This window comes from Filicampus tigris, chromosome 13 (assembly GCF_054856515.1).
Source record: "Filicampus tigris isolate MCC_2025a chromosome 13, RoL_Ftig_1.0, whole genome shotgun sequence".
Lineage (NCBI taxonomy): Eukaryota > Metazoa > Chordata > Actinopteri > Syngnathiformes > Syngnathidae > Filicampus > Filicampus tigris.
In genome coordinates this window covers 2393858-2412216 of record NC_141229.1, presented here as the reverse complement: position 1 = coordinate 2412216, position 18359 = coordinate 2393858, and the positions used below count along the sequence as shown (strand labels likewise).

Below are 18359 nucleotides of genomic sequence, written 5' to 3'. Positions count from 1 at the left end.
TTTGAATGAAGTCTGTTGGAGGAGGGAGACATCTAAAACAGACTGGATAGCGGCTCTCGAGGAGCGAACTTGGGCACCCCTGCTGTACATGATTAAATCACTTATCAGCTGCTTGTCATGGAATAGAATGGACGTATTTGTCCTCCGAGGTGGGACGAGGGGGGGGTGTGAGGAAAAAAAAAAAATCACACATCCCATCATGTGTCTACGGCATAAAGCGGCCAAAGTTCTATTTTTAATCAGCAAGCCCTTTAAAGCAGCGTGGAGCGCCCGCGCATGCGCAGTAGCGGGCGGAGCGAGCGCTGAGGAGAGCAGAGGGCGGCCGGAAAGCAACCAAGGCACCCAGGCAAGAAGGCGCAGCGCACCACGGAGGCTTCCAGAGCACCACGACCACGACGACAACCGGAACACAGTGAGTAAGCGCCCACCATATCCAACTTCCCGGCATTTTGAGTCTTTTCATCCTCATTTGGAATGATAATGATGAGCGCGGAGTGATCGGCAGTGCGGAGGTATGTGCGGCGGAGGCCTTGCCGAAAGCGGCCGTCAAGCCTTTTGTCGAGGCTGCGAGACAAAAACATTCCCCCCCCCCCCCCGGCTCGGAATGGAAAACAGACCTCCGCCCTTTTTTTTTTCGCTGTTGCCTGCCCGCCCGGCCTTCGGCGTTTCACACCCCGGATGTTGGTGCAGTCCTCCCCGGCTAACGAGGCCCTGCCGGCGGCTGCTCGAGAGAGGACAGACGCCCTCCCGCAGCACCCTCATCAATATCCTGGAAAGAAAAAAAAAAAATCACACCACTTCACTGCGTATTTGCAGCTGGAAGGAAGCCACATGGAAGAACTTCCATTCAATAAACGGGGGTTCACTGTGACGTCACTATATTCAAAGAAGTGTTGCCATAATAGTTTGATTATTACTATATAACGCATATGAAACTTTTTACAGTGATTTCATCTTGAAAGTCACCACTAATTATGTATTGTGTATTAATGTACATTGATGCTTATATAGATTTACTGATACACACGTGTATATATATATATATAGATAATAGATACCACTGCTGACTATTATTGCAGCTGTTTGCGTTCACTTTTGTATATTCCGGACAACTTCTATGGATTCATGTATAGTGTGGTACAGTGGCTCGAAACGGTTGTCACCCTTGTTGCAAAGTCACACAAAGTCATTTTTGGAGGCACGGGCGAATTGCGATGCCAGGTACCGGTAAATCTGGCATGGAGTAGGTCCTCCTCGGCAGTAGGTGGCGCCATACTTTGGCAGTTTGACACAAATACGAATCATCATGCGCATCATAAAGGTTTTGTTCATAATGTTTTGTCATTGTGCGAAATGAAATGTTATACATATCAAAAGTACTGTCAGGATCGGTACTCGGTATCAGTGAGAACTCAAGAGTGACTGCTCATATTGGTATCAGTCTGAAAAAAAAAAGTGATATCGAACATCCCTGATTTAGTTTTTTGTTCAAAAATAACCTCTGCAAATACGTGCATAGTATGCTACATTTTAAAACGCAGTTTCACGTGGCCAAAATGCATATTGCTCACTCTGATGTCCGCTAGCCAAAGGCTGAGCCGCACTGTTATTTGTTTACAGAGTAGCTAGTGACTAGAGCACAAGTGAGTAACATTTCCCGCAGACACTTAAACAATTTTATATGTTCGTGGTAGAAACTTGTTACGCCTCAGCACTTTCCTGAAAAAAAAAAAAAACAATCAAAATTCAAATGGTGACCGGGTAATGCTGCTGCTTACATCCTTTTGCGCGTCAGTTTTCTTGAGTTTCTTTTTTGCCGTTTTGGACTTAAGATGGCAGGTGTTAGCAAAGTGAGCATCGAGAAGGCTGACGCTGACAGATGTGTGATCTCACACACGCGCGCACTCGAGGTGTTTTGTGTTTAAGCCGCAAGAGGATTATGCTCACCAACGCTCCCTGCTACACACGTGTGGATTAGCGACAGCGCTAAAGGCTCCTCGCAGGCACGGCGGTTATTACACTCAAGGATCGCGGCGGCGCCCCGACAACGGGGTTTGGGTCTGTGGATCGGGTCATGGAGCGTTTACGTCATAGTTTTGTGACTTTTCTCACTTCACGTCTAACGGAAGGACGTTTCCGGTGTGTGCGTGTGTGTGTGTGTCTTTTAGGTCGGGGATGGCAGTGAATGTGTACGCCACGTCTGTGTCCATTGACAACCTGAGCCGCCATGACATGCTGGCGTGGGTCAACGATTCCTTGCAGCTCACCTACACCAAGATCGAACAGCTCTGCTCAGGTAAGATGGCAATATCCAAACTGCGGCCCGGGGGCCATCGGCGGCCCGCCGACCATTTTTTTTTTCAGCGGCCCGCGGCATATACTAAAAATGACAGATGACGTGGGTGGCGGTGGGCGGAGTGAGGAGGGGGCGTGTCAGAAAAAAAGTTGACACTACTATTAATAAATGGGTTTATATTTGCAGGGGCGGCGTACTGCCAGTTCATGGATATGTTGTTCCCGGGGTGCATCCTCCTGAAGAAGGTCAAGTTTCAAGCCAAGCTGGAGCACGAATTTATACACAACTTCAAAGTTCTCCAAGCAGCCTTCAAAAGGATGAGCGTTGACAAGGTCCGAATCGCATCGTCATTACGTTTCACTCACTTCTAGGGATGTCACGACGAATCGAAAATCGATTTAAAATCGATTCGATTCATCGAAAAATCGAGACGATTAAATTTGTCTAGAAAATGATGTCTTGAAATGTTTTTTCATTCCAGATGCATAGCGTCTAACAGAAGGACTTTTCCGGTGTGTGTTTGTTAGGGATGTAATAACTAATTGAAAATCGATCTAAAATCGATTTGCTCCAATTAATCGATTAATCGAAAAATCTTTTTTTTTTTTTATTTCATCTAGAAAATGATGTCTCGAAACGTTTTTTCATTCCACATGCAGAGCACATTTTGAATATGTAGATCCAATGATGCTTTTGCGCCAAACAGTGGATGGCTGCAGAATTGAAAATCGGGAACTGAAAATCAAACCGAATCGGAGCTTGAGTGAATCGTTACATCCCTACTCACTTCCTGTTGTGCTTTTTTTTTTTTGAAAGTTTTTTTTTTTTTTTAGCTCATCTGCTCGCGTTTGTGCTCCGGCAGATCATTCCGGTCGAAAAGCTGGTCAAGGGCAAGTTCCAGGACAACTTTGAGTTTGTCCAGTGGTTCAAGAAGTTCTTCGACGCCAACTACGACGGGAAGGAGTACGACCCGATGCTAGCCAGACAGGGGCAGGATGTGGCCCCCGCCCTCAACCCAGGTGATCACTTTAGCCACAAACCAAAGAGAACTCCAGGTAACCAAAACCATTTTTTGGGCCATTGCTGCACGGTCTTTGCTGAGCTTTGGATGGCGCAAAGGCACTCGGCGAGCATTGGAATCGCACAATGATTGGCCGTCGTTTTTTTTTTTTTATTTGCCGATTCCACTTTTCACTAACTGGTTCGGGTGGTCAACTGATTGACAGAATCGTCACAAAGAACTCGTATTGTACCATGTTGCAGCTGAATGGAACTGTACTACTTCGTGGAAATATGTTGGGTTTTTTTTTTAAACGTCACATTGCCACCCAAAATGAAGACCTGAAATTTGTAAAATCCCATTCCCTGTGAAGGCATCATTTCAAGGAGCCAATGACCAGCAAGAGTCAGTTTCATGCTGCTGCAAATTTTTTATTTTTTTTGTATCTCACTGAGAGCCGAAAGTTGGCGAGTGTTGCCTTTTCTTTTTAACGGTCGCAAACAGCTTTTCTGGTAGACATGTTCAAAATGTTGTTGCGACGAGAAAAACTGCTTGCGACCATTTGCGACCTTGAATGAACCCTCGCAAAAAAAAACCAACAACAAAAAAATAATCGCTTTGTGCGCACACAGTCAGATACGGGCTTAAAGCGGAAGTCAACCCCCTAAAAATCTTTACTATAATATATTCTACTAGTCTAAACTTGATATTGTGAATAATATTGTGTTTGTGGAATACAAATTAAGCAGCAAAATCCAACTGTTTTTAACCATCTCAGGTGGCAGCCATTTTGTCACTTGGTGTCAACCGAAAATGACATCGCAGTTGCTCAGGGCTCAGGTAACGACCGATCACGGCTCACCTCTTTTCTGAACCTGAGCCATGATCGGTCGTTACCTGAGCCCCGAGCAACTGTGATGTCATTTTCGGTCGACAGCATGTGACAAAATGGACGCCCCCCCCCCCACCCCGAGATGAATCAAAGCGGGTGGATTGTGCTGCTTAGTTCATATTCTATGAACGCAGTATTCATCGGAATGCCGTGTTTCGACTAGTAGGGCTGCCCGATGATGAAAAAAATATGTATCACAATTATTTTGACAATAATTGAAATTACGATTATTCAAAGGATCTTTTTTTTTTTTTTTTTTTTTGGTACAAAACAAGAAAATGTTTAAACGTGAAAAAATATCAAGGCAAATACATTTCTTTGAAAATACATTCCTTTTGGAGTAAGCAAAATGTCTAAAATGAGTTATGAGTTATAAAAAGTGCAAATGTATGAATTCAAGTATGATTTCTATGTGGATATTACAAATGCATATTAATCGTTTTTTTTTACAAGATGACAATTTTGTACTCGTGGAGTGTCATCGTAATTGACTTTCGATTAATTGCTCAGCCCTACAGCATAGAACAAATTCTTGTCAAGAACATTTTTGGGTTGACTTCACCTTTAACGGAGTCTTGACTGACTTGAATGCTTTTTGCTGGCAAGTTTTGCGACTTTAGTTGCTTTCTCTTTTCATTTTATTTGTCATTGGTCTCGGTGTCTTGTATCTGCTCCTGATACGGGAGACCAAGGCAGCGTCATGTGTGAACTTAATGCTTTACTGAATCAGGTTATTTTATTTTATTTATTTATTTTTTTTTGAATATAAAATGCCAAGCATGTCTTGACCACGTTCTGACGTCCGGCAGGACCGCAGAGGACGTCTCCGACGGTGCCCAAAAACATGCCGACGCCGCAGAGGGTCCAGCACAACACCCCGGCCTTGAGGAAGAACTCCACCCTGTCTCGAAATGGCGGCAGCGACGCGGAGATCACGGAGCTCAATCAGCAGGTTTCATAACGAGCCATAATCCCGTCCTTTTACCGCGTATTTGATTTGGCTGCCCCGGTAGCATGGTGAATAAATGGTTCCCATGTCCCTTTTACAGTGTGGGACATTGTGGAAAATAGATGGATGGCTGAAGACATGTCAAGTATATACGTATATATTAGGGATAGACCGATTGTGCCGATATTCTGCGTTTTGACGAATATCGGCATCGGCTTTTTTAAAATATCTGACGGCCGATAATAAAAAATATATTATATTATATTATAACAATAATCAATTTAAAACGGTGTTGGAATCAAAACAAAGATATGTGAAAGTTACATTTTCTGTCATTTTGAAATATTGGAGAACTTCCATTTAGTGTCGAAAACCATATGGAGCTATTTTTTTTTAAAGTGTTTTCATTTGACTTTTTAAGACATGCCGAACATGAACTTTTTTGTTAGAATTTTGGCAACAAAGATGTATATTGTCAAAAATGTGTAGCAATAATAATACCCCCCAAAAATATCTACATTATGCATATCTGCAAAATTGTTCAATAAACATATGCTTGAAGACGTTTTTAACAAACTTAAGAATTTTATTTGTTATTGTTAGATTTTGAGGCCAATATTTTCTTTTTTACGAAAAATTAATATCGGCTCCAAATATCGGTTATCCACCGCCTTGACTACGAATAATCGGTAATCGGTATCAGCCCTGAAAAAAACATATCGGTCTATCTCTAATATGTATACATTTTTTTGTCTTTGGAACAGTTGATGGAGTTGAAGCTGACGGTGGACGGCCTTGAGAAGGAGAGAGACTTTTATTTCAGTAAACTACGAGACATCGAGCTCATCTGCCAGGAGCACGAGAGCGAGAGCAACCCGGTGCTCAGCAGGATAATCGACATCCTTTACGCCACAGAGGTATTCCTCTCCGTCAGACTAGCCGCCGCATCAACTGTCCCACGGGATACGTTCCGATTAACACCCGATTACTTGCCAGTGGCGTGTTTTGGCGACGACGCAGGACAGCCTCACTGAAATACAATACAATCCAATTTTATTGACATAGCCCATTTCGTAACAGCTCGAGCTGTAACAAAGCTCTTTACCAACAATACAATCAATAAAAAACAGTAAAAGGCTGTGATGCACGTATGAATGAATATAGATATAAATGATATATAAGATATAAATAAATATATAACTAAATAAAGCCAATAAATTAACATCAAACACTATACACAATTGACACGGGAAAAGAGCCGAAAATTTCAGGTCTGATCAAAAGCCAGAGAAAAGAAATGTGTCTTCAACCGGGTTTTGAAAATGGACAGAGAGGGGGCTTTGCCTAACGACCAATGGCAGGTCATTCCAGAGGCAACTAGGGTTTCAAACTAGGGCTAGGGTTTCCAACTAGGATTAGGGTTTCAAACTAGGGTTGGGCTTTCCAACTAGGGTTTCAAACTAGGGTTAGGGTTCCCAACTAGGGTTAGGGTTTCCAACTAGGGTTTCAAACTAGGGTTAGGGTTTCCAACTAGGGTTTCACACTAGGGTTAGGGTTTCCAACTAGGGTTTCCAACTAGGGTTGGGGTTACAAACTAGGGTTAGGGTTTCCAACTAGGGTTTCAAACTAGGGTTAGGGTTTCCAATTAGGGTTTCAAACTAGGGTTAGGGTTTCCAACTAGGGTTTCAAACTAGGGTTGGGGTTACAAACTAGGGTTGGGGTTACAAACTAGGGTTGGGGTTACAAACTAGGGTTAGGGTTACAAACTAGGGTTAGGGTTTCCAACTAGGGTTAGGGTTTCCAACTAGGGTTTCAAACTAGGGTTGGGGTTACAAACTAGGGTTGGGGTTACAAACTAGGGTTAGAATTTCAAACTAGGGTTAGGGTTTCCAACTAGGGTTAGGGTTTCCAACTAGGGTTTCAAAATTGGGGTGGGGTTACAAACTAGGGTTTGGGTTTCCAACTAGGGTTTCAATCTAGGGTTGGGGTTACAAACTACGGTTAGGACTTCCAACTAGGGTTTCAAACTAGGGTTAGGGTTTCCAACTAGGGTTTCAAACTGGGGTTAGGGTTTCCAACTAGGGTTTCAAACTAGGGTTAGGGTTTCAAACGAGGGTTTCAAACTAGGGTTAGGGTTTCCAACTAGGGTTTCAAACTAGGGTTAGGGTTTCCAACTAGGGTTAGGGTTTCCAACTAGGGTTTCAAACTAGGGTTAGGGTTTCCAACTAGGGTTTCAAACTAGGGTTGGGGTTTCCAACTAGGGTTTCAAACTAGGGTTGGGGTTTCAAATTAGGGTTTCAAACTGGGGTTAGGGTTTCCAACTAGGGTTTCCAACTAGGGTTAGGGTTTCCAACTAGGGTTTCAAACTAGGGTTAGGGTTTCCAACTAGGGTTTCAAACTAGGGTTGGGGTTTCCAACTAGGGTTTCAAACTAGGGTTGGGGTTTCAAACTAGGGTTTCAAACTGGGGTTAGGGTTTCCAACTAGGGTTTCAAACTAGGGTTAGGGTTTCCAACTAGGGTTTCAAACTAGGGTTAGGGTTTCCAACTAGGGTTAGGGTTTCCAACTAGGGTTTCAAACTAGGGTTAGGGTTTCCAACTAGGGTTTCAAACTAGGGTTGGGGTTTCCAACTAGGGTTTCAAACTAGGGTTGGGGTTTCAAACTAGGGTTTCAAACTAGGGTTAGGGTTTCCAACTAGGGTTTCAAACTAGGGTTAGGGTTTCCAACTAGGGTTTCAAACTAGGGTTGGGGTTACAAACTAGGGTTTCAAACTAGGGTTAGGGTTTCCAACTAGGGTTTCAAACTAGGGTTAGGGTTTCCAACTAGGGTTTCAAACTAGGGTTACGGATTAAAACTAGGGTTAGGGTTTCAAACTAGGGTTAGGGTTTCCAACTAGGGTTTCAAACTAGGGTTGTGGTTACAAACTAGGGTTTCAAACTAGGGTTAGGGTTTCCAACTAGGGTTTCAAACTAGGGTTAGGGTTTCCAACTAGGGTTTCAAACTATGGTTGGGGTTTCCAAGTAGGGTTTCAAACTAGGGTTGGGGTTTCAAGCTAGGGTTAAGGTTCCCAACTAGGGTTAGGGTTTCCAACTAGGGTTTCAAACTAGGGTTGGGGTTTCCAACTAGGGTTTCAAACTAGGGTTGGGGTTTCCAACTAGGGTTTCAAACTGGGGTTGGGGTTTCAAACTAGGGTTTCAAACTGGGGTTAGGGTTTCCAACTAGGGTTTCAAACTAGGGTTAGGGTTTCCAACTAGGGTTTCAAACTAGGGTTAGGGTTTCCAACTAGGGTTTCAAACTAGGGTTAGGGTTTCCAACTAGGGTTTCAAACTAGGGTTGGGGTTTCCAACTAGGGTTTCAAACTAGGGTTGGGGTTTCCAACTAGGGTTAGGGTTTCCAACTAGGGTTTCAAACTAGGGTTAGGGTTTCCAACTAGGGTTTCAAACTAGGGTTGGGGTTACAAACTAGGGTTTCAAACTAGGGTTAGGGTTTCCAACTAGGGTTTCAAACTAGGGTTAGGGTTTCCAACTAGGCTTTCAAACTAGGGTTACGGATTAAAACTAGGGTTAGGGTTTCAAACTAGGGTTAGGGTTTCCAACTAGGGTTTCAAACTAGGGTTGGGGTTACAAACTAGGGTTTCAAACTAGGGTTAGGGTTTCCAACTAGGGTTTCAAACTAGGGTTAGGGTTTCCAACTAGGGTTTCAAACTATGGTTGGGGTTTCCAAGTAGGGTTTCAAACTAGGGTTGGGGTTTCAAGCTAGGGTTAAGGTTCCCAACTAGGGTTAGGGTTTCCAACTAGGGTTTCAAACTAGGGTTGGGGTTTCCAACTAGGGTTTCAAACTAGGGTTGGGGTTTCCAACTAGGGTTTCAAACTGGGGTTGGGGTTTCAAACTAGGGTTTCAAACTGGGGTTAGGGTTTCCAACTAGGGTTTCAAACTAGGGTTAGGGTTTCCAACTAGGGTTTCAAACTAGGGTTAGGGTTTCCAACTAGGGTTAGGGTTTCCAACTAGGGTTTCAAACTAGGGTTAGGGTTTCCAACTAGGGTTTCAAACTAGGGTTGGGGTTTCCAACTAGGGTTTCAAACTAGGGTTGGGGTTTCAAACTAGGGTTTCAAACTAGGGTTAGGGTTTCCAACTAGGGTTTCAAACTAGGGTTAGGGTTTCCAACTAGGGTTTCAAACTAGGGTTGGGGTTACAAACTAGGGTTTCAAACTAGGGTTAGGGTTTCCAACTAGGGTTTCAAACTAGGGTTAGGGTTTCCAACTAGGGTTTCAAACTATGGTTGGGGTTTCCAAGTAGGGTTTCAAACTAGGGTTGGGGTTTCAAGCTAGGGTTAAGGTTCCCAACTAGGGTTAGGGTTTCCAACTAGGGTTTCAAACTAGGGTTGGGGTTTCCAACTAGGGTTTCAAACTAGGGTTGGGGTTTCCAACTAGGGTTTCAAACTGGGGTTGGGGTTTCTAATTAGGGTTTCAAACTAGGGTTAAGGTTCCCAACTAGGGTTAGGGTTTCCAACTAGGGTTTCAAACTGGGGTTAGGGTTTCCAACTAGGGTTTCAAACTGGGGTTGGGGTTTCTAATTAGGGTTTCCAACTAGGGTTAGGGTTTCCAACTAGGGTTTCAAACTAGGGTTAGGGTTTCAAACTAGGGTTTCAAACTAGGGTTGGGGTTACAAACTAGGGTTAGGGTTTCCAAATAGGGTTTCAATCTAGGGTTGGGGTTACAAACTAGGGTTTCAAACTAGGGTTAGGGTTTCCAACTAGGGTTTCAAACTAGGGTTGGGGTTTCTAATTAGGGTTTCAAACTAGGGTTAAGGTTCCCAACTAGGGTTAGGGTTTCCAACTAGGGTTTCAAACTAGGGTTAGGGTTTCCAACTAGGGTTTCAAACTGGGGTTGGGGTTTCTAATTAGGGTTTCAAACTAGGGTTAGGGTTTCCAACTAGGGTTTCAAACTAGGGTTAGGGTTTCAAACTAGGGTTTCAAACTAGGGTTGGGGTTACAAACTAGGGTTAGGGTTTCCAAATAGGGTTTCAATCTAGGGTTGGGGTTACAAACTAGGGTTTCAAACTAGGGTTAGGGTTTCCAACTAGGGTTTCAAACTAGGGTTGGGGTTACAAACTAAGGTTAGGTTTTCCAACTAGGGTTTCAAACTAGGGTTGGGGTTACAAACTAAGGTTAGGTTTTCCAACTAGGGTTTCAAACTAGGGTTAGGGTTTCCAACTAGGGTTTCAAACTAGGGTTACGGATTAAAACTAGGGTTAGGGTTTCCAACTAGGGTTAGGGTTTCTAACTAGGGTTTCAAACTAAGGTTAGGGTTTCCAACTAGGGTTAGGGTCTCCAACTAGGGTTTCAAACTAGGGTTAGGGCTACAAATTAGGATTTTGGGTTTCAAGTAAGGGGTTAGGCTTTCCAATTGGGGTTTCAAATGTGGTTTAAGGTTTCAAATAGGCTGTCACCATTAAAGCTGGCTGATTTTTTTAGGTTGATTAAAGCACATTTTCAAAGAAGAGTTGCAGTCGCTATCAAATAGTTGCTGTTACTACTTTCTCGATGCTTGTGGAGATGTTTGAGGCGTCACTAAAGCAACAATTATTAGCATCCAAGTCACCAACCCATATTGCATCTAATCTTCCATTTGGTACCTTGTGTGTAAAACACCCGATTCTGTGAGCCTTGATCGATCCGAATGCTCCAAATTGGCTGCCACTGGTTTGAAAATGGCTGCCGGTCAAAGTGTTCAGGCAGCACACGTTTTTTTGACAGCTGCGCTTTGTTGTGTGTTCCAGGAGGGCTTTGCGCCTCCGGAAGATGAAGAATTTGACCAACAAGCCCACCTGGACCAGGATGAATACTGAACACCGCCCCTCCTGCTGACCCCCCCCCCCTTTTTTTTTTCTTTTTCTTTGATTTGATTTCCCCTTTTTGTGCACGCGGCTCCCCTACCAAAGTCACCGGCCACCAACCCGTCATCATTGGCCGTCCTCGCCACTCCTCCTTTCTTTGGCCGTCCTCCGACACGCAGCTCGACGTCGTCGCGGGTCGGCCGACAGCGCCGCGCGACTCGGCCGCTTTTGGCTCGACTTATTTATTTTGCCTTGGCTGCGCGGCCTCGCGGCACTTTTTCAACTACAAAGCTCAAGTGACTTTTGAAGAGCAGTTCCTTATTTATTTAACTTATAGTTCTTTTTCTTACCAATCTCCTGTAGCAGAAACCTACTGTACGAGAAAACTTGAGGCCAAGCTTTTTGGTTTCCGCTCGAGCGGGGTTTATAGTACGTCGGACCGGGAGGGGGGGGGAAATACTTTGAAGGATGTGATCGGAACGCATTGATTATTATTACATTTGACCAGCCACATATCTGAGCATGAGAATGTTATACATTGACTGTGAATGAGTGATATTTTGTAAAAAGTATTTCATGTGGAGATTGTCTTGTTGTTTTTTTTTTAAGCCTGTCACAGCCAATCAGAGGCGGCAAATATAATGATTGACATGAAGACCACCCAATGACAGCACAAAGTTGGCGAAACAAGGCAAGGGCTTGTAAAGGATTTTGACTGATTCGTCATTGGCCAACTTTTTGTGTCACTCGTTTCTCATCTCTGTTTGGTCATCTTTGGGTTTTTTTTTTTTGGGGGGGGGTACATTGTCACCCGTCTCGAGAATTTCTGCACATATTTTAAGACCTTATTTGAAAGGGTACCGAGATCCTTTTTTTTGGTCAGAATCTTGGTGAACGATGTGAAACAAGTCGTATTGTTGCCTCCCCTGTTTTGCTTGTTTTGTTTTGTTGCAGAATCGCTTCAAAGGTGACGCTCGTCCGCGGCACAAACATGTTCGGAGCGCACTTCTTTTTTGAGTTTTCAAGAAATAAACAGTTGTGAAATTAACTGCTGCTTTTCTAATCATCCCTTTGAGACATACCGTGTGTGCGTTGCTGTGTAATTACGGTACAAGTACACAGGAATGAAATGGATAAAAGACGTATTTTGTCAGTAGTAGTAGCTGCCAGGAAAGTGACACGTTTGCGTGTGCGTGCATTAAGCGCCTCAAGATTACTAGTGATCGTAGGTCATACATTGCAGTTATTGTAATCTTCCAGAGAGAAAACTTGGCTTCAATTAGGGTTTGAAAATAGGGTGTCAAGTCGTGCTGCAGCTATTGAATCTATCCTACTAACATTTTGAATTTAATCAAATATTCGGACAAAAATATATATATATTATTTTTTTTCTCAAATGTTTTTATTTGAAGCAACAAACAAACAACTCACATAAAAGGCATTCAAAACATGCCTCGTTTTTTGTTTTTACAGGGAATAATGATAAAAACAATAACAGAATAAGTAAATAAAAATAATACAAAATGGACAGTCCTAATATCGCGACAATAATGAACAGTATTAGCAGTGGCCCGCATGTAAGACTGTAAGCACAAAGAATGCGAAAATTTAAAGAAAGAAAAAATAATAATAACAATAATAAATAAATAAACAAAATACAAATAAGATGACATTTGAACAACGGACAAAAATCATTTAAAAATCTTGGCTAAAGTACATTTTTTTCCACAACTCTTTTGATGAAACATTGACTTACAAGTACAGTACTTGAATGGGACTTTATGCCCTGAGGGGGTCTGTATCGTTTTTACTGGCACAAAGCAACTTTGAGGAGGATGGGAGCAACCCTGGCACACAAAAAAATTACAAATGTCCTGAATTGCTTTACGGCATACTCACTTCCTCCTTTCGCTATAAGGACGGCTCAGTATTTTACGACACTATGCGCTGGCACGCATGGGAAATGTGGTTGATTTTTGTCAAAACACTACTGCTTTTGTCCACATGGCGCCGCCATAATCAACAAAAACTGACATGACACAGTGTCGCTTTAAAGGGAGTGATATTTACGATATTTTTAGCCAATCAATCAAATATTTATGGCGGCTAAGTATGCACGTACTCACTTTTTGTATGCCAACGCTACGTGCTAATGCTAACAGTAAAATGCATCATTAGCTTGTGAGTCCAAAGCTATTATATAGCTATTATATATAACATTTGTGTGAAATAATTCTTAATAAATTGTATATACACGATGACTTTACCTGCTGTGAAGATCCGCGCTTGTGGCCTGCGTGACGTCATCCTAATTTGCATGTTGTGCAGATTCGTCCTCTCACAAAGTGATTGTATCCTCAGCTGGCAATTCGTGCGTAGTGAAGATTCGTAGTCGCAGAAGCGAGAGTCGTATTCACAAAACAATGCACTCACGGTTTTTATTCGTACTCACAAAAAAAAAAAATTCAAACCCTCACAATTTTGATTCGTACTCTCAACAAAAGAACGAAGGATAATGAAAGATGGCTCATATCTCAAAAAACATAATACTTCTAGTCTGGTATGGCTTGGTTTACACGACAGGTCCATTTAAATTCCATCATTCAAAAGCCCTTATATAAAACCACAAAAAAAAAAACACACATTGAGATTGAAGTTTCTATCAACTTAAGCGAGTGATTTGGCCAAGACGGCATAACATAGTTCACACAATACTTTATTGTCTATGCATCACTATTTCGACTGTTTATTATTTCCATGTGCATTTCATTTGTCCTATGGCTGTGTTCACGGAATACCTGCTGACACAAAGACTCGCATGTGAACATTATTACAAAAATATTATAAATATGAAACTTTACCTATAAAAAATTTTCAACTATGAATGAATGAATGTTTATTTGAACATTAAAAGAAAAGAAAATCATTCAAACTAAAATATATTCTGGATTTTGTCGCTCAAAGCACTATGCAAAACAACAAAGAACAATCAATAAAATTGAATGCAAAAACGGGTGGGCGTTATGAGGGATGCGTTTTTTTGTTTTTTTTTTGGCGTGGTTTTTGAACACTTTGAATGAAAAGACTAAACGCCATATGGCAGTTTTGACGTGACCCTTTGTGAGCGTGTCGTTTGTCGTCCAAAGCATCGGCGCTTGTGGTGCGCTGCTCCTTCATTGCCCCAACGTTCCGGTGGTCGTGCAGGTGTCCTCGCTGCGAGTCGATCCGACCTGACTTGATCCGAAGGTGGGGTCGGCCACGGAGAACTGGCCAGAGGCCTCAAGATGGGCTCTCAATCCAGAGAGTTACTACTCCTTCTGTTGGGTGTCCTTCTGAGTCGCGGTGAGATTTTTTTTTTTTTCCCATTTAGAATTAAGAAAATAAAGGATTTTTTCCCTTCCCAATGAATCTTAATTTGATTTCAGTCTTTTTTTTGGTGGTTGATAAAAGCAAATGTCATATGGGCAATAAAAATAAAATGTAATAACTTATGCCACCCTATAAACCGATTAGGTAAAACTTATGTGACGTTTTATTTCTTTGTAACTGGCTTTAATGTAATGTGAAGCGTGTTGTGTGCTTAGGGCTCATTAAAGGAGCTCCAAAACACGGGGGTTACACAATAGTCACTATTTTTGTAGCCATTAACATTGACAAATAAATCCAGGATCAGTTCACGTAGTATCTTGGTACTGACGGATGAATAAATGCAAACGATATCATTTATTTACACATTTCAACACTGGAGGCACTTTGTGCGACCATCTGAGAATAGTGCCTCCACGTGGACAAACAATGATACTACAACCATGACAGAGGTTGTGAATGGCAGTATTTGGAAGCATTTTTCATCTTTGAATACTGTGTCGTGGTCTTTCTTTCCGTATTTTCAATATGCAACTATTTCACTTATTTCATTTTGGCCCTCGTCCTGCTGTGGATCTTAGTGTGGTCAATTAAGCGTACTCTGGTGAAATTTGTCATTTTTGTTGGTTTCTTTGCAGGACAGCGTGAGTGTCCGACAGGCTGGCTGGAGCACAAGGACAAGTGTTATTATATCTCCGAAGACACCAAGACGTGGAGGGAGGCTAATGCCTACTGTTTGTCACGTGACAGCAACCTGACGAGCATTCTGGACGGCGACGAGAAGGTCACATGATCGCACCGCACTTTCATCCATTTCTACTACTTCATTTTGTATTTGTTGTAGGAATGGCTGACGACAACATTCAAACAGGACAAGGCCTGGCTGGGCCTGACGGACGAGGAGACGGAGGGAGTGTGGAAGTGGACTGATGGAAGTCTCTTCACTGACTCCATGGCGTGAGTCGCGTTATTGCTCCGATTCATCCTCAGGGTCATTTGTTGCTAGGTAGATTTCAAAAGCTTCGACCATGACTGCATAAGTGTGAAAGGGGCTTTTGTTGCAGGAAATGGGCGGACAAGCAGCCGAGCAACTATGGCTATGGCAAGTATGGTGCCAACTGTGCTGCCATGGTGACCAAACATGGAGGTCTCTGGTTCGACTTCAACTGTGACAGCACCAAGGAGTACTACATCTGCAAATGTGAAGCCATGGTGAGTAGCCTTCTTCAAGAAAGATAATGAGATTGTTCCCATCGGTCATTAGTCGGATTTAAAATACAGCCAACGTGTGAGAGATTCTGCCAATGACTTTGGACAGTGTGCACACTTAGCGATAGCCGATGCTAAGCTAATCCCGCTCGGTCTCAGGTGGTGGTGCCAAGCGGCACTCAAGAGTTGGACAAGACTGAAAAAATGGCGCTGGAGCTGGTCACCGAGATGGCCGTTACGGGAAAGGTGGTCGTGACTGTGAGTGGTCGTCTCAGGCACGGACCCCAAGTCACGGGAAGACACGATGACGCTAACTGTTGTTGTTTTTTCATTTCTTTTTAAATCAGACACCAGAGGACGTTGTGACCGTGGCCGGTCTCCAGTCATGTTCGCCTGATGATGGTGTCACATGCTCACGCTTGCTGGTTATGAACACTGCCGGGGTGTGTCACTTTTTTTTTTTTGTTCAAATGTTGTCAAGCATTATCAACATTGATTAACATTTCGACCCATTCAAACTAAAGTGGTCATGTGACATTGGACAGTCACAAATGCACTTGCACTTGCAAATTGCATTGTCTTGTTGCAGAATTCACTAATTGGCGAGCTGGTTGGAGGTCTCAGGGTGGGCAGCAGCATCATCGTCAGAGGGCGAGTCCACGACAACCCAAAACGGTACTAGACCACATCCCCCACGAATCGGGATGTTGCCATGACAGCACGTTTGCTCTTTTGCTTTTGTGTTGCAGGTTCGATGTCGACCTGTTGACTGGAGGTGGCAGACAGCTGGCGCTGCACCTGAACCCTCGCTTAAACTATTTGTGCGCTGTGAACGTGTTTGTGCGCAACTCGTTTCTGGCTGGTTCCTGGGGCAAGGAGGAGCGCCAGCTGGACTTCTTCCCCTTTGCACCCGGGCAGTTCTTTGAGGTGACGTTCGATGACTCATTTTACACACGCCTCCATCACAAAAATCTCGACGTGTTTGTTGGTGCGCAGCACGGAGGACTCGTGGCTAGCATGTGGACCTCACAGGTTCACGTTAGCATGTTAGCTTTATTGAAGATAAACAAATGGTCTACATGTCTCCGGACATTGACGACCAGTCATTTGTTGGGGTTGAAAATGAAGCTTGACTGGTTGAAAAAAAATCTCAGCTGCCGTTTTGCTGAGCCCTGCGGTCTTGTCATTCAGATGACCATCCGGTGTGACGCTAACTCTTTCCACGTGACCGTCAACGGCGATGTCCACCTGGACTACAAGTACCGAGTGGCCCTGGACAAGATCACACACGTGAAAGTGTACAACAGCGTGACCCTGACGGATGTCAGGCAGCTGTGGCAGAAGTGACGTCTCGACATAATTACGCGTATGCGCCAGCCATTTTAAGGAGCTATGTTTCTGTAATCTATAGCATAATCTAGAGCATAATTTCACACTGCAGCTCGAGGCATTGTCCCGGATGAAGTTAGTTGCAGATTGACGATAAGTTATATTTCCTAACGTATTGATCCGTGAATGCCTTTTAAATGTGTTTCCCTCCATTTTCCTCCAATAAAATTGTACTGTATTGCAAAAGTCCTGTTACATGTTGCATTTTAGTGTAAAATGCTTAAAATACGGTATCTTTTCAAAAATGGAGAATGTAATAAGACTGCTTTGCCATTTGATTTGTGAAGGGGCACAATGAGAGGACTTTACATTCATTTATAATACTGAAAAGCATTTCAAGTCCTCACTGGGGTATGTGAGTAGCTCAAAGGAATTGAGACTGTAGGGTAGAGAAAAATGAAGATGCTATAAAGACGCCTGTATGGGATATGAAGGAGTTGGCCACAGAGAATATCAGAAATAAGTGTTCGAGCTTTTTGCGATGCTTGCTCCAGAAGATAAGGAAAAACGGGGGGTTCCTGGTGGACGCAGTTCACTGGGTTGGTGTCGGACTAAAAGTCGACCTGTCATCGTTCAGTTTACCATGAGAGCTTTCAGAGACAAACTGTGGAGAATATCTCGGGACAACGGGATTTTGAAGGAGAAGAAACTCTTGGTCAAGGGTCGATCTGACGTTACAAGACAAGCTACAAAGAGACAAGCTTTAATAAATAAATTAAATAAATTTTACATAGTCGGTTTATAGGGTGGCATAAGTTTTTATTACATTTTATGTTACATGTTTTACTGCCCATCTATTTTGCCTTTATCAACCACAAAAAAATACTTAAATTAAATCAAGTTTCATTGGGAAGGGAAAAATTCAGCTTTATTTTCTTAATTCTAACTAAATCTTAAAATGAAAAAAATCTCACCGCGACTCAGAAGGACACCCAACAGAAGGAGGAGTAACTCTCTGGATTGAGAAATCATCTTGGAGCCTCTGGCTCCGTGGCTAACCCGATTTTTGGACCAAGTCAGCTCGGGTGGACTCGAGTTGCGGAAGACTCGCAGCGAGGATACCTGCACGACCACCGGAACGTTGGGTCAACGGAGGAGCAATTTGCACGACAAGCGCCGATGCTTAGGACAACTACGGCACGCTTATAAAAGAAATCCTAGGGGTCACGTCAAGACTGTTATATGGCGTTTTGTCTTTTCTTTCAGAGGGTTCGCAGCCTTCATAACGCCCACACGTTTTTGCATTCGATTTTTATCGATGGCTCTAGTGTTGTTGCTGTTCTGCATCACGTATGCTTTGAGTGACAAAATCCAGAATATATTTTGCTAGAGATTTGTAGTTTGAATCAATGTCTTCATGTCATTCGAACACGTTTTATAGGTAACACATTGTAGGTTTCATATTTATAATATTTATGTATTAAT

The 18359-nt window shown here is 43.0% G+C and overlaps 2 protein-coding genes across 3 annotated transcripts; both read left to right on the top strand.

Moving 5' to 3' along the window:
• The first annotated feature begins 252 nt into the window (after window positions 1–252).
• On the top strand, window positions 253–12018 carry mapre3a (microtubule-associated protein, RP/EB family, member 3a). Of its 2 annotated transcripts, none has more exons than XM_086050191.1 (7): window positions 253–412; window positions 2169–2296; window positions 2483–2628; window positions 3159–3315; window positions 4998–5140; window positions 5902–6054; window positions 10914–12018. In XM_086050191.1, exons 2-7 carry the CDS (start codon window positions 2176–2178, stop codon window positions 10980–10982), a joined length of 789 nt encoding a protein of 262 aa, XP_085906317.1. In that variant the 5' UTR covers window positions 253–412; window positions 2169–2175; the 3' UTR covers window positions 10983–12018. The 2 variants fall into 2 exon arrangements, with proteins under 2 accessions (XP_085906317.1, XP_085906316.1); XM_086050190.1 differs by having other exon boundaries at window positions 3159–3351.
• A 2076-nt stretch (window positions 12019–14094) lies between these two features.
• LOC147137126 (uncharacterized) lies at window positions 14095–17120 on the top strand. Its single transcript, XM_086050580.1, has 9 exons — window positions 14095–14312; window positions 14975–15120; window positions 15181–15293; window positions 15401–15548; window positions 15705–15803; window positions 15893–15988; window positions 16135–16220; window positions 16295–16472; window positions 16737–17120. Exons 1-9 carry the CDS (start codon window positions 14255–14257, stop codon window positions 16890–16892), a joined length of 1080 nt encoding a protein of 359 aa, XP_085906706.1. The 5' UTR covers window positions 14095–14254; the 3' UTR covers window positions 16893–17120.
• The last annotated feature ends 1239 nt before the right edge of the window (window positions 17121–18359 follow it).

Coding starts and splice junctions, on each gene's coding strand:
- mapre3a (XM_086050190.1), top strand. CDS start 2,176: ATGGCAGTGAATGTGTACGCCACGTCTGTGTCCATTGACAACCTGAGC. Junction 2,629..3,158: donor AAAGGATGAGCGTTGACAAG/GTCCGAATCGCA, acceptor GTGCTCCGGCAG/ATCATTCCGGTCGAAAAGCT. Junction 6,055..10,913: donor ACATCCTTTACGCCACAGAG/GTATTCCTCTCC, acceptor TGTGTGTTCCAG/GAGGGCTTTGCGCCTCCGGA.
- LOC147137126 (XM_086050580.1), top strand. CDS start 14,255: ATGGGCTCTCAATCCAGAGAGTTACTACTCCTTCTGTTGGGTGTCCTT. Junction 15,294..15,400: donor CTCTTCACTGACTCCATGGC/GTGAGTCGCGTT, acceptor CTTTTGTTGCAG/GAAATGGGCGGACAAGCAGC. Junction 15,989..16,134: donor TGGTTATGAACACTGCCGGG/GTGTGTCACTTT, acceptor GTCTTGTTGCAG/AATTCACTAATTGGCGAGCT.